Source organism: Molothrus ater, chromosome 19 (genome assembly GCF_012460135.2).
Source record: "Molothrus ater isolate BHLD 08-10-18 breed brown headed cowbird chromosome 19, BPBGC_Mater_1.1, whole genome shotgun sequence".
Classification (NCBI taxonomy): Eukaryota; Metazoa; Chordata; class Aves; order Passeriformes; family Icteridae; genus Molothrus; species Molothrus ater.
In genome coordinates, this window is record NC_050496.2 from 11,613,322 (window position 1) to 11,628,707 (window position 15,386).

General features: G+C 50.0%; 1 protein-coding gene across 1 annotated transcript in view; it reads right to left on the bottom strand.

Moving 5' to 3' along the window:
• SLC39A11 (solute carrier family 39 member 11) overlaps positions 1-15,386 on the bottom strand; it is an 81,968-nt gene that overhangs the window by 25,377 nt on the left and 41,205 nt on the right. The window contains exon 6 of the mRNA XM_036394801.2: positions 5,501-5,671. Coding sequence (XP_036250694.1) covers positions 5,501-5,671 — 171 coding nt within the window. The remainder of the gene's footprint in view (positions 1-5,500; positions 5,672-15,386) is intronic.

The following is a 15,386-nucleotide window of genomic DNA, read 5'->3' on the forward strand; positions in this document are numbered from 1 at the left end:
GATTTTGAAAGGATTCCACCTGATTTTAGAGAACACCCGATTTTGAAAGGATTCCACTTGATTTTGAAGAACTCCGCCGGATTTTTAAAGAATTCCACCTGATTTTTAAGGAACTCCACCCGAATTTATAGAATTCCACCCGATTTTTAGAGAATTCCACCTGATTTTAAAGTATTCCACCTTATTTTTAAAGAATTCCACCTGATTTTAAAGAACTCCACCTGTTTGAAAGAATTCCACCTGATTTTAAAGAATTCCACCTGAATTTAAAGAACTCCACCTGATTTTTAAAGAATTACATCTGATTTGAAAGAACTCCACCTGATTTTTAAAGAATTACACCTGATTTTAAAGTATTCCACCTGTTTGAAAGAATTCCACCCAATTTTAAAGAATTCCACCTGAATTTAAAGAACTCCACCTGATTTTTAAAGAATTCCACATGATTTTATAGAATTCCACCTGATTTGAAAGAATTACACCTGATTTTGCAAGAACTCCACCTGAATTTAAAGAACTCCATCTGATTTTAAACAACTCCACCTGAATTTAAAGAATTTCACCTGATTTTAAAGGATTCCACCTGATTTTCTAAGAACTCCACTTGATTTCAAAGAGCTCCATCTGATTTTATAGAACTCCACCTGAATTTAAAGAATTCCACCTGATTTGAAAGAAATCCACCTGATCTTAAAGAATTCCTGATTTTGAAAGAACTCCACCTGATTTTATAGAGCTCCACCTGAATTTCTAGAACTCATCCTGATTTTATAGAGCTCCACCTGAATTTCTAGAACTCCACCTGATTTTCTAGAGCTCCACCTGAATTTCTAGAACTCATCCTGATTTTATAGAACTCCGCCCGATTTTAAAGAATTCCAGCAACTGCCCAACATCCCAGCGCTCCTCCATCCTGGAAAGGCTTCTCTGGAAGCACAGAACTCTTTCCCAGATGAGCAGAGCAGAGAGCAGGGACTGGCCCCGCTGAGCTCTCCCGACCCCACAGCACCTGAATCCATCAGAGATATTTAAAGTTTCATTCCCAGCACAGAAATGCTTTCTCAGGCCACTGCTCAGCGAGGTTTAACGTGACAGACCCGAGCTCTGATGGGGACAAGGCAGGGAAGCAGCTCCCACATGAATATTTCAGTGGAATATTTCATCCCAGCTGCTGAAAATCCTGGGTTTAATTGCCTTTTGCTGCTGAAAATGCTGGGTTTAATTGCCTTTTGTCACCTTGCTGGCTGCGCTGCTGACAAAACATTGATGTGTTGTTATCAGTGGCTGCCTCCAAATGAGGTTGTGACAGATGAGCTGGTGGCAGGGGGACATCAGAGACCCCCGTGTCCCCTCCTCAGCAGCCTGAGGGGAACTCCCCAGCCTGGAAAATGAGGATTTCCTTCAGCTGCTCCCATTGCAGGGGGAGCCCTGGAGGAGCTGAGCTGGGGCCACGGGGCCAAAACCAGCCTGGGAGCAGCAGCCACGGCTGGGGATGGCACCTGGGCCCTGGGGATGGCACCTGTGTCCTTCACCTGGGGACATCACTCAAACCTGAGGATGTCACCTCACCCCTGGGGATGTCACCTGTGTCTCTCTCTGAGAGCATCACCCAAACCTGGGGGTGTCACCTGTGTCCCTCACAGGGTCCCTGGCCCCTCTGCAATTCCCTGCTCGTCCCTGGCTCCCTCTGGAATTCCCAGCTGGATTTTCTCTCCAGAGCAGAAAAGCTGGGAAAAACTCATGGATCTTCCAATGTGGATCTTCCCATCCCTGTGAGGAGCAGCACTGCTCCCTGTCCAGCTGCTCCATTCCCTGAAATCCCATGGAATTGCTGCTCCATTCCCTCAAATCCCATGGAATTCCTGCTCCATTCCCTGCAATCCCATGGAATTGCTGCTCCATTCCCTGAAATCCCATGGAATTCCTGCTCCATTCCATGGAATTGCTGCTCCATTCCCTCAAATCTCATGGAATTCCCGCTCCATTCCCTGCAATCCCATGGAATTGCTGCTCCATTCCCTCAAATCCCATGGAATTCCCGCTCCATTCCCTCAAAGCCCATGGAATTCCCGCTCCATTCCCTGCAATCAGATGGAATTGCTGCTTCATTCCCTCAAATCCCATGGAATTGCTGCTCCATTCCATGGAATTGCTGCCCCAGGAGCTCCCTGCACCCAGCAGCACCCCCCTTTCCTGCATCCTCCTGGGGATGCAAGGCTGCAGGGAAGCCTCTTCCTCCTCTTCCTCCTTTTCCTCCTTTTCCTCCTCTTCCTCACCCTTGCAGCAGGAATGGGGGCGCTCCAGGAGCGGGAGGGATGTTGGAATTCCAGGCAGAGGCATCCCCCAGACCAGGCCCAGATTAATGGGTGCCCCAGCAGGTTCCCAAACCCTCAGCAATTGGAGAACAGCCTCAGTCTCAGCAGCCCCACCACAGAAAACCCCCATCACTCCAACTGAAAGCTCCCACTCCCAGCTTTTTTAATGGAGCTGGGAGAATATTCACATCAGGGATCAGAGCTGTTGGTAATTGAGATGCAATCTGGCACTCAGTGCCCTTCCCTCGGGAGGCCCAGCCCCGTCCCACGAGGGGGAATCCAATCAATTTTTGCTAATGACAAAGCAAGCAGCCTGGAAATCACCTCCCTTCCCTTCAGGAACTGCAATCTGCCAGCACAGCACGGAGCCTGGGCCGGCGCTGATCCCCTGCAGCCCAAACCTGCTCCACAGCCCCCTCATTCCATCCCCAGCCCCAAATCCAGCCCAAATCTGCCCCACAGCCCCCTCATTCCATCCCCAGCCCCAAATCCAGCCCAAATCTGCCCCACAGCCCCTTCCTTCATCCCTAATTCCATCTTCACCCCAGGATCTGCTCCACAGCCCCTTCTCGTGATCACCAACCCCAAATCCAGCCCAAACCTGCTCCACAGCCCCTTCCTTCATCCCCGACCCCAAATCCAGCCCAAACCCGCTCCACAGCCCCCTCATTCCATCCCCAACCCCAAATCCAGCCCAAATCTGCCCCACAAGCCCCCTCATTTCACCCCTAACACCAAATCCAGCCCAGGAGCTGCTCCACAACCCCTGCCTTCATTCCAGGATCTGCTCCACAGCCCCTGCCCTCATCCCCAAGCGCAGGATCTGCTCCACAGCCCCCTCATTTCATCCCCAACCCCAAATCCACCCCAAACCTGCTCCACAGCCCCTGCCTTCATCCCTAAATCCATCTTTAGCCCAGGATCTGCTCCACATCCCCTTCCCTTCACCCCCAACCCCAAATTCAGCACAAATCTGCTCCACAGCCCCCTCATTTCATCCTCAACCCCAAATTCAGCCCAAATCTGCTCCACAACCCCTTCCCTTCATTCCAGGATCTGCTCCACAGCCCCTGCCCTCAGCCCCAAGCCCAGGATCTACTCCACAGCCCTCTCACTTCATCCCCAACCCCAAATCCAGCCCAAATCTGCTCCACAGCCCCCTCATTTCATCCCCAACCCCAAATCCAGCCCAAACCTGCTCCACAGCCCCTGCCTTCATCCCTAATTCCATCTTCACCCCAGGATCTGCTCCACAACCCCCTCCTTTCACCCCCAACCCCAAATCCAGCCCAAATCTGCTCCACAGCCCCCTCCTTTCACCCCCAACCCCAAACCCAGCCCAGGATCAGAGGGGCTCCTGCAGCAGCCTGAGATCAGGCAGCAGAGCTGGGAGCAGGGCAGAGCCCCCAGGAGCATCCCAGATCCAGCCCTGGAGGGTCCTGCAGGGTCCTGGAGGGTCCTGGGTGTCCCCTCCCCTCCCCACACAAAGGCAGAGCTGCTCAGCTCACACCTCTCTAATTGTTATTTGTGGTACAGCAGTAACATTTTAATTAATCTGAAGTCTTCAGCCTAACAGCCACCCAAGGTACAAAGCTAAAGCAGAATAAACAGGGCTTGATTAAATACATAATTAATGTTCTGCTAAAGCTGGCATATATGAATATTAATTAGCAGCAAGAGTCTGCAGTTTGGCATCTCCTGTCATTATCAATTTATCCCTTCCATTGGCATTCCCAGCTTTGGAGCAAATGATCCAACCTTTCCCCCACAAACACCCAGGGGCTGTGGCAGCCTGGCCTGGGGGCTCCAACCTCTCCCCTCCTCAAGAAGCTGCTCCCAGCCTGCACACAGACAGAGGCCCTGAGAGAGGCTGCAAGTCCCCAAAACAATTCCAATAAAAGGGGAGCTCATCCCCTTTAGGGAATCTCCAAGTCCTTAAAACAATTCCAATAAAAGGGGAGCTCATCCCCTTTAGGGTTCCAAGTCCCCAAAACAATTCAAATAAAAGGGGAGCTCATCTCCCTTAGGGAATCTCCAAGTCCCTAAATCAATTCCAATAAAAGGGGAGCTCATCCATCTTAGGGCTCCAATCCCCGAAACAATTCCCTGCTGGCAATAAAGGGGAGCTCATCCATCTTGGGGCTGCAAGTCCCTAAAACAATTCCAATAAAAGGGGAGCTCATCCCCCCTAGAGAATCTCCAAATCCCTAAAACAATTCAAATAAAAGGGGAGCTCATCCCCTTTAGGGTTCCAAGTCCCTAAATCAATTCCAATAAAAGGGGAGCTCATCCCCTTTAGGGTTCCAAGTCCCTAAATCAATTCCAATAAAAGGGGAGCTCATCCATCTTAGGGCTCCAATCCCCAAAACAATTCCCTGCTGGCAAAAAAGGGGAGCTCATCCATCTTGGGGCTGCAAGTCCCTAAAACAGTTCCAATAAAAGGGGAGCTCATCTCCCTTAGGGAATCTCCAAGTCCCTAAATCAATTCCAATAAAAGGGGAGCTCATCCCCCTTAAGGAATCTCCAAGCCCCCAAAACAATTCCCTGTAGGGTTTGCAGGGTTTGTAAGGTTTGTGGGGTTTGTAGGGTTTGCAGGATTTTCAGGGTTTGCAGGGTTTGTATGGTTTTCAGGGTTTGCAGGGCTTGTAGGGTTTGCAGGGTTTGTGGGGTTCCCAGTGTTTGCAGGGTTTTTGGGGTTTGCAGGGTTTGTAGGGTTTGTATGGTTTTTAGGGTTTGCGGGGTTTGTAGGGTTTGCAGGGTTTGTATGGTTTGCAGGGTTTGTATGGTTTGCAGGGTTTTCAGGGTTTGCGGGGTTTTCAGGGTTTGTAGGGTTTGTAGGGTTTGTATGTTTTTCAGGGTTTGCGGGGTTTTCAGGGTTTTAGGGTTTGCAGGGTTTGTGGGGTTTGTAGGATTTTCAGGGTTTTCAGGGTTTGCCACCTCTCCCCACCCACCCAGGGAGCTCCAGCTCCCACCCACGCTGGGCTGGCACCGGGGTGGCTGCAGCTGCTCCAGGCCCCCCCCAGCCCCCTCCCCACCAGCTCTGCTGCTGCCAAGGCCTCACGTGGCTCAGCCCCACCAAATGCGGCTCAGAAATCCCGGCCAAAGGCGCCCACTCAGCCCGTGCCACCTGCCAGGGGAACAGGGGTGCCAGGGGAGGAGCGGGATCCGAGCGGGGATGGGCTCACCTGGGATGTTGTGGATGGTGATAGCCAGGATCATCAGCAAAATCCTCCTCCAGCTGCTGCTCCTGGCCAGGGCGGCTCCGTCCTGGGGTGCTGGGAATGCTGGGGGGCCCTCGGGCAGGGGGGGCCCCGCTCCCCTCCTCCTCTGGTAGGGCTCCCCGTTCTCAGCCTTGTCTGGGGACAGAAAACACCAGGGTCAGCCAGGAAGGGGATAGGAAACACCGGGGTCAGCCAAGGAGGGGACAGAAAATATCAGGGTCAGCCAAAGCAGGGATAAAAAACACTGGGGTCAGCCAGGGAGGGGACAAAGAGCACCAGGGTCAGCCAAGAAGGGGTCAGAAAACACTGGGATCAACCAAGGAGGGGACAGAAAATGTCAGGGGCAGCCAAGGTGGGCATAGAAAACACTGGGCTCAGCCAGGGAGGGGACAGAAAAACCACCAGGGTCAGCCAAGGAGGGGACAGAGGACACTGGGCTCAGCCAGGGAGGGCACAGCTGGGCAGCTCCTGCCCCTCTCCCCAGAAGGACAAAGCAAAGAAAGGAATGAAACCAAACAGGGCAGGGGGTTCCCCACAGTGCAGAGCTCAGGGAGACCCCAATACTCTGCCTCCTCCTCCTCCTCCTCCTCCTCCTTCTCCTCCAGGGATCTGCTCCTGGTCCCACCCAGCAAAGCTCCAGCCTGGCTGGGCCAAGCTCTGGGGCTGATGAGGATGATGAGGATGATGAGGATGATGAGGATGATGAGGATGATGAGGGTGATGGGGGCAGAGCTGCTGAGCCCCACAGTGAGACCTTGCCCCATCCCAAAGCTGGCAGGGCAGCATCTCCATTGCCTTTATGAAGGAAAACCCCCAAAACTTCCTTTGCATTTCCCTCCCCAAACAGCTGCTTTTCACCACCGTTTCCTCCACTACCAAAACCTTTTGTCCTTTGCATCCCTGGGCAGCTCCAGGCTCTCCCAAACCTCTGCTCCCAGCAGGATTGGTGCTCTCACCTCTCTTCCCATCAGTTATTTGGACCCAAACCCCAAAAACCCGAGCCCAAATCTGGGCTGGGAGGGGTGGAAGGATCCAGGCAAAGCCCACCCAGCACCTTCAGCACGACCAGGGCAAGAAATGAGGAGCTCAGCTTCCTCAGCCTCAGCTCCCAATCCAAGATCTGGCACTCAGACACCGCAATTCCCCCCTCTGGAATGATCAAATTCTCCCTCCTGCTCCTTGACCCCCCCCAGCTCCCAGGTTTTTTGTCTGGGCAGGGCAGGGAGGTGCCTGAAATGATTCTGGTGGGATGCCAGAGCTGCCCTGGCACATCACACATCCCAGTGGGGGATTTCAGAGCCAGTTCAGGACCTGAGGCTGCTGCAAACGCAGGGATGTCACCTTGGGAAGGCAGAGGTGTCACCAACACGGGGACACAAAAACCAGACAGCTGCAGGCTTCCCAAAACAGCAACACAGGGAGCACAACAAGAACTGGAGGTGTTCTCACAGAGCAAGAACTGAAGAATTTTTGGGGGGATTTTTGGGGGGATGAAGGTGTTTTCATAAAGAACTGAAGGTGCTCTCACAGAGCAAGAACTGAAAATGTTCTCACAAAGCAAGAACTGGAGGTGTTTTCATAAAGCAAGAACTGGAGGTGTTCTCACAGAACAAGAACTGAAAATGTTCTCACAGAGCAAGAACTGGAGGTGTTTTCATAAAAAACTGGAGGTGTTTTCGCAAAGCAGGAACTGGAGGTGTTTTCATAAGGCAAGAACTGAAAAAGTTCTCAAAAAGCAAGAACTGATAATGTTCTCACAGAGCAAGAACTGGAGGTGCTCTCACAAAGCAAGAACTGGAGGTGTTCTCACAAAGCAAGAACTGGAGGTGCTCTCACAAAGCAAGAACTGGAGGTGTTTTCATAAAGCAAGAACTGAAGAATTTTTGGGGGGATTTTTGGGGGGATGAAGGTGTTTTCATAAAGAACTGAAGGTGCTCTCACAGAGCAAGAACTGAAAATGTTCTCACAAAGCAAGAACTGAAAATGTTCTCACAGAGCAAGAACTGGAGGTGCTCTCACAGAGCAAGAACTGGAGGTGCTCTCACAGAACAAGAACTGGAGGTGTTTTCATAAAGAACTGGAGGTGCTCTCACAGAGCAAGAACTGGAGGTGCTCTCACAGAACAAGAACTGGAGGTGTTCTCACAGAACAAGAACTGGAGGTGCTCTCACAGAACAAGAACTGGAGGTGCTCTCACAGAACAAGAACTGGAGGTGCTCTCACAGAACCATCCAGCTGGGAAAAGAACCCCCCTCCTCGGAAAAGCCCTCCAGGATCATCGAGTGCCAGCCCTGGCCAATCCCCACCTGGTCCCCAGAGCCCTGAGTGGTTCCTTGGCCACCTCCAGGGGTGGTGACACCTCCCTGAGCAGCCCCTTCCATCACCTGCCCACCTTTCCCATGAGGAGATTCCAGCCCGAGCCTCCCCAGCACAGCTGAGGCCACAACCCCTGGATTTTTGGGGGGATTTGGGGGGATTTTTGGGGGAATTTTTGAGGGAATTTTGGGGGATGTTTTGGAGATGTTTGGGGGATTTCTGGGGAATTTTTGGGGGGATGTTTGGGGGATGTTTTGGGGAATTTTTGGGGGGATTTTGGGGAGGATTTTTGGGGGATTTTTTGGGGGGAATTTTTGAGGGAATTTTGGGGGATGTTTTGGAGATGTTTGGGGGATTTCTGGGGAATTTTTGGGGGGTTTTGGGGGATTTTTGGGGGATGTTTTGGGGAATTTTGGGGGGATTTTGGGGGGGATTTTTGGGGGAATTTTTTGGGGGAATTTTCGAGGGAATTTTGGGGGATGTTTTGGAGATGTTTGGGGGATTTCTGGGGAATTTTGGGGGGATTTTTGGGGGATGTTTTGGGGAATTTTGGGGGGATGTGTGGGGGATGTTTTGGGGAATTTTTGGGGGGATTTTGGGGAGGATTTTTGGGGGAATTTTTTGGGGGAATTTTTGAGGGAATTTTGGGGGATGTTTTGGAGATGTTTGGGGGATTTCTGGGGAATTTTGGGGGGATTTTGGGGGGATTTTTGGGGGATGTTTTGGGGAATTTTTGGGGGATGTTTGGGGGATGTTTTGGGGAATTTTTGGGGGGAATTTGGGGGGGATTTTGGGGGGGATTTTTGGGGGGATTTTTGAGGGAATTTTGGGGGATGTTTTGGAGATGTTTGGGGGATGTTTGGGGGAATTTTTGGGGGGATTTTGGGGGGATTTTTGGCGCCACAAAGCAGGCGAGAGCCACACCTCCCCCTGGGCAGCAGCAGCAGCAGGTGCATTCCCTGGTGTCACAGGTGACAGCGGCACCCCTGGCTGGCCCCAGCACAGAGCCACTGCCACCACCACTCTGCAAACACAGCAAGATGCTGCTGCCCAAGCAAATATTGTCCTTGTCACGGCCACGCAGAGCCGGCTGTCCCCAAACGCCACCCCCGGGCTGTGACATTTGGTGGCAGAGCCTCAGCTCTGCTCCAGCCCGTGGGGACAAGGATAAACATTTAGTTTGAAGCATGACAAGGACAAACAGATGCCAGGCTGGCCAAGGCACTGTGGGAATGCTGGCAGCCCTGGCACAGGGTGGCACCTCGGGATGCAATTCCTGCTCCTGGCACCGCTCTGGGGTCATTTAATTGCTTGGCACGCGTGGAAAATGTGTAATTTTAATGATTGGCTTTTCACAAATATTCAAATGAATATTATATGTGTTGTGTTAGAAAGTGATGCTGTATTAATTCTCTTAAGTACTGTGTTAAATAGAGTTTTAGGTTATAAAAAATGTTAAAATAGAAATGTGCTGTGTAGGAGACTTTGTTTAAAGAAAGGACTCGCACAGAGATAGCAGCCACAGGACACCTGAATCTTTCAGAGAAAGAGAATTTCTTGCTCCATTATCAGAAGAAATGAACTTCTTCCTGTGTCCTCAGCCCTGAAGATTTAGGATTCAGATTTAGGATTAAGAGGAAGAAGCTGGCACTGCCCAGACAGAATCCTGTGTTTGAATGGAATTTATGCATCATGGATGAGGTGTATGAATATTGAATATTGAATATGCAACAGGCTGTTGTTTTTAAGGGTTAATCCTCTGTTTACGTGGGTCCTTTTTGGGGCTCCTGCTGCCCAGAAAAGGTACCCAGACTGTCTGTAACTCTTTGTCTTCATTGTCTCATATTGTCCTAATTCAAATTTATCCAAATTATTATTACTCTAATTGTATTACTATTATTTTATAACCATTTTATCACTATGAAACTTTTAAAATTTTAAAAACCAAGCGATTGGAGTTTTTCACAGCACACGTGCCCTTGTCCCCACCAACAGCTCACCCTGACCTGGCCCTGCCCAGGCTGACCCACAGAACACGGTTATGGGGTCAGCACAGCAGTGAGAGGAATGCTGGATTTGTCTTTACAAACACAGGTAAAACCAGCACTGGGAGATACAAGGAACAATGGGAATTCCACTGAACTGATAAATAAATAATAATAATAATAAAAAAAAAAGGTATTTGCTTTTACAAATAAACTTTAGGTTTGCTGGTAAATTAAACTGGGCATTGAAAGAGCAGGAATCCCCCTCGGGCACCAAAGGGTTCCCAGGGAGGGGATGAAGGGATTCTGGGCAGACAAGAAATTCCCCACAAGTGGCAAACCCCAGAAAGCTCCAAGCGTTCCATAAAACACCACAATGGACAGATTTTCACGGAATCACGGGATTCTGGAGTGCTCTGGGGGGAAGGAACCTCAAAGCTCAGCCAGTGCCAGCCCTGCCATGGGGACAGGATGAGCAGCTCAGTTCTTGCTCTCCACAATTCCCCTCATTCTCTCCTCCTGCCATTCCCACCACCCACGGTCACCTGCTGCTCCTTGCACTCCAAAGGGACGCGGTGCCTTCACCTCCAGAACTCTCCTTGCACGTTAATTAAATTCATTTTAAAAATAAATTGATAAAAGCTTCAAATCCCAGAGGTTCAAATAGAGAGGGAAGTGCCCAGTGCAGCAGTGCCCATAATTATGGAAGGATTTGGGTGGGAAATTACCTCAAATCCCACCCAGTGCCACAGGGACACCTCCCACTGCCCCAGGCTGCTCCAGCCTGGCCTTGGACACTGCCAGGGATCCAGGGGCAGCCAGAGATGCTCTGGGAATTCTTTTCCAGGGCCTCTCCATCCTCCCAGGCAGGAATTCCTCCCCAATATCCCAGCTAACCCTCCGACCTTTCAGTTTGAAGCCAACCAACAAAAACAAAAGCCCAGCCCAGCTCTGCCACTTCACTGCCACCTCCTCAGGTGCTCAGTCCCAGCTCAGCTCTATCAGACACCTCATTAATGATTATTTTATATTTTACATATTATTTTGAATTAGTCTGCTTGGTCCTGTTGGGGGAAAATGATGAAAAATCGCCTTTTCCAAGGAGATCCGAACCCCACCAAGGCCAGTAGTGACAAAGGATGGGGGGGACGCCACAGGGGTGAGGAAAACAGGGAAAACCTGTGGCAATGGAAAAGAATTGGTGCAGCTTTGCCAGGGGAAGCGCTGAGGAGGGCTTGGAGGGCCAGCCTGGACACAAAACCACCTCTCCTCTAAATGATCCCTGGATTAGCCAGGGATAAAGGCAGCAACACCACAAGCAGGGAGACAATCCCGGCATCGCTTTCAGAGCGTCACACAGAGCCGGCTCAAGGGATGGGCTCGACTTCCAAGTGCTGCTGGAACGGAGGATAAAAAGGAAAGGATAATTACAGAGCAGCGCTGCCAGCTCGGGAGGGACCGGGACAGGCAGGAGCATTCCCAGCTGGAAATGGGGCTGGGGGAACAAAACACTCATTAGGGATAAGCACGGGCTTGGCTGGCAACCAGGAAAGCCTCAATGGCAAATTGGAGTGGAGATAAGAGCAGAACAAGGGCCGGGCTGTAAAGAAGAGCTGACACCACAGACAGGCTGCTCCCGCAGCCCTGCCAAGACAATTAGGTGGCAAATAACTCCCCGTGCCACAGACATTATTTTAAATCTTGTTCACAAAAAGTCCTTTAGATATTCCACTCGATTTGTCATTATTGAATTTCTTAGTAAAGCTGCGGGGCAAAGATTCTGCCAAAAGTTTAATTACATATGTGCAGCCTGCTGCATTTTTCATATCCTCTGCAGCCAGCGCTGGAGAGAAGATAAATGGCTTTGAGCGTGGCTTAAACTGCTGCTGAAGTGAAAAAAAACCCGACTGCCTCCTTATCAGCATGTGAAATGGCTTTTTATTTTTGATTATTCCTTAATGAAAACTGTTTGCATTAGCCCTGAGCTCAGCTTTGGTGCACAAACACACCGAGGCTCTGTTGACTCAGAGCTCCTGCGCTGCCTCAGCTCCCAAATCCACACCCGTGGAGCTCCTCCAGCCCTCCCCACCTGGCTCCAGAGCCCTTCTCCTCCTCCCATTTAGGCCTGGCTTTAACCTCTCCTAAGCCCTGGAGCCCAGAGTGCTCTGGAGCCCAGGATCCCGACAGGAGCAGTCAATAAATGAATGAAAACCCTTCCTGCCTCTCACACGAGCCCCGTGCCTCTGACATACCAGAATGCCAATTTGCTACCTGGGCCCTGCCTCCTTACCTGTGAAAAACGCACGAATTTCATGATTGGCTTTTTGCAGATATTCAAATGAATATTATATGTGTTGTGTTAGAAAGTGATGCTGTATTAATGCTCTTAAGTACCGTGTTAAATAGAGTTTTAGGTTATAAAAATTGTTAAAATAGAAACGATGCTGTGTAGGAGATTTTTTTAAAGAAAGGACTCGCACAGAGATAGCAGCCACAGGACACCTGAATCTTTCAGAGAAAGAGAATTTCTTGCTCCATTATCAGAAGAAATGAACTTCTTCCTGTGTCCTCAGCCCTGAAGATTTAGGATTCAGAGGAAGAAGCTGACACTGCCCAGACAGAATCCTGTGTTTGAATGGAATTTATGCATCATGTATGAGGTGTATGAATATGCAACAGGCTGTTGCTTTTAAGGGTTAATCCTTTGTTAACGTGGGTCCTTTTTAGGGCTCATTCTGCCCAGAAAAAGGTACCCAGACTGTCCGTAACTCTTTGTATTTGTTGTCTCATATTGTCCTAATTCAAACTGTCCAAATTATTATTACTCTAATTGTATTACTATTTTCATAACCATTTTATTACTACAAAACTTTAAAAATTTTAAAAACAAGTGATTGGCGTTTTTCACATTACCTAAGGCCCTACTGGAAATGTGCTTGAACACTAAGGGTCACTCTGCTAAAGTGAACATGGAGCTAAACCAACCCTCTCATTTCCTAGCACTTAGAAAAGCAGGAATGAACCTACACTAGAGGAATCAAAACCCTCCAGACTTCCTTTATATTCCTTTCTAGCAGGGTCAGCTAAACAAGCTATCGGGCCCATACCCCGAAAATGATGGTTCAACTCCTTCCCCTGCTAATGAACCCCCAAGCAAATCCAATCTTCATCATTAGCTACTCCTAGGAACAACCATTGCTGTCTCAAGTAACCACTGAATTATGGCCTTGAAATCAACACCCTCAGCATCCTCCCGTCAATCCCAAAATCCCATCACCCCCGAGCCATTGGAGCTGCCACTAAATACCCCCTGACCCGAGCAGCTGCTTCTGCCCTTGCCTTATTGTCCAGCACAAGCAACACACGACAAACCAGGCAGTGGGACATCACCCAACTCACCCACCCCACGTCCTGCCTGATCCTCCCTTCAGCAATCACAATAAACACACAAAATCACCCTTCCACTTCTGATTGCCACAGGCACTCCAAGGCTCTCCCCTCGCCACCGGCCTGCTCCTACCCACCACCACAAAGCTCCCCCCAGTCACGCTACGTGCAGCCCCTCTGAGGGGCTTTAGGACCAGTTTTAGCCCTGCTTTAGCTGCAAAAGCCCTGCAGACAGCCCGGGGGGGCAGGAGGGGCTGGTCCCCTCTGGCACAGGCTCCTTCTCCCAGCCCAACATCTCCTCTCTCCAGGCTGAACAAACCCAGCGAGGACAATCGGGAGCTTCCCTCGGGTGGAGATGCTGGAAGGAAAACCATTCCCAGCTCCTGCACCTTTCCCCCACCCATTTCCTCATCCAAGGCCTCTGGAGAGATCTCCAAGTTCAGGGACTCCAGGAATTCCTCCTCCAGCTGAACTTCCAAGGCCTGAGCTGGCTCGGATTTGTCAGCTCCCCTCTCTCAGGTGTGGGAGAAGGGGAGGAGAGGCAGTGCCAAGCATGGATGCACCACAAACTTATTAAAATCCCTAATTAACCGCTGCTCCCTGGCTGATTGTGGAAATTACTTGGTGTTGACGAATATGGGAAAGGCAGAAAAGCCTCCAATGTTCTTCTGCTGTGCAATTCCAGCTCCAGCAGGAGCGGCTGCTCAAAGCTCAGGGAACACCTGGGGGGAGCAGCAGAGCGGCAAAAAAGCTGCTCCAAATTGCTCTCCAGCACACCCCTCGTTCCCTGCAGCTGGAATTCCGGGTTATTGCTGTGCCAGGAAAAGCAGGAGAGCGGAACAGCTGGGACTGACCCTCGTCTGGCCACGGGGAGGGGGAGAAGGAACAATTCCCCAAAGAAAACGCCAGCGCCAGGAGCTGGCAGCCCTTCCCCAGGAGCACAAAGCAGTTGCAGTGAAATCCTCACCCTTAACAGCTGAGATAAATCAAGGATTCCAGCCCTGCTTTCCCTCAGCTTTCCCTGGTTTAAAAGCTCTTTTCAATGATTCCACCCTTGGCATCATTTTCCCCTGGTTTAAAGGCTTTTTTCCAAGGATTCCACCCTGGTCTTCCCCCTCAGCTTTCCCTGCTTTAAAGGTCTTTTCCAAGGATTCCAGCCCTGCTTTCCCTCAACTTTCCCTATTTTTAAAAGGTTTTTTCCTAGAATTTTCCTGGTTTTAAAGGTTTTTTTCCAAGGACTCCACCCTTGTCTTCCCTCAAATTTCCCTATTTTTTATAGGTTTTTTTCCTAGAATTCCACTCCTGTTTTCCCTCACCTTTTCTTGTTTTAAAGGGTTTTTTTCCCAAGGATTCCACCCTTATCTTCCCTCAGCTTTTCCTGTTTTTAAAAGGCTTTTCCCAAAGCTTCCAGCCTTGTCTTTTGTCAGATTTCCCTGGTTTTTAAAGGTTTTCCTACAAGGATTCCACCCTTATCTTCCCCCCTCCCCAAGCTTTTCCTGGTTTAAAGGCTTTTTAATCCTTTTTTTCCCAAGGATTCCAACCATGTCTTCCCTTAACTTTCCCTCTTTTAAATCCTTTTTTTTTTCCAAGGATTCCTGTCAGCCATGTCTTCCCTTAACTTTCCCCGTTTTAAAGCCTTTTTTTTCCAAGGATTCCAACCATGTCTTCCCTTAACTTTCCCTGTTTTAAAGCCTTTATTTTCCAAGGATTCCAACCATGTCTTCCCTTAACTTTCCCTGTTTTAAATCCTTTTTTTCCCAAGGATTCCTGTCAGCCATGTCTTCCCTTAACTTTCCCTGTTTTAATCCTTTTTTTTCCCAAGGATTCCTGTCAGCCATGTCTTCCCTTAACTTTCCCTGTTTTAAATCCTTTATTTTCCAAGGATTCCAACCATGTCTTCCCTTAACTTTCCCTGTTTTAAAGCCTTTTTTCCAAGGAATTCTGGCAGCTCCTGGGGCTGAAGCCATCAGTGCCACTGCTCTCCAGGTGCCCCTCAGCAGCCAAATCCATCCCCTGCTGCCATCTCCTCCTCCAAACCTCCCCACCCTTGTTTTCCCCATCCTTCTCCCACTGCAGGAGGAATTCCAGGGAGCACAGAAGGGCTGGAAAGGCGAGGAGCAGATGGGTGCTGGAGAGCATCTGCTGCCACGCAGGAAACGCTG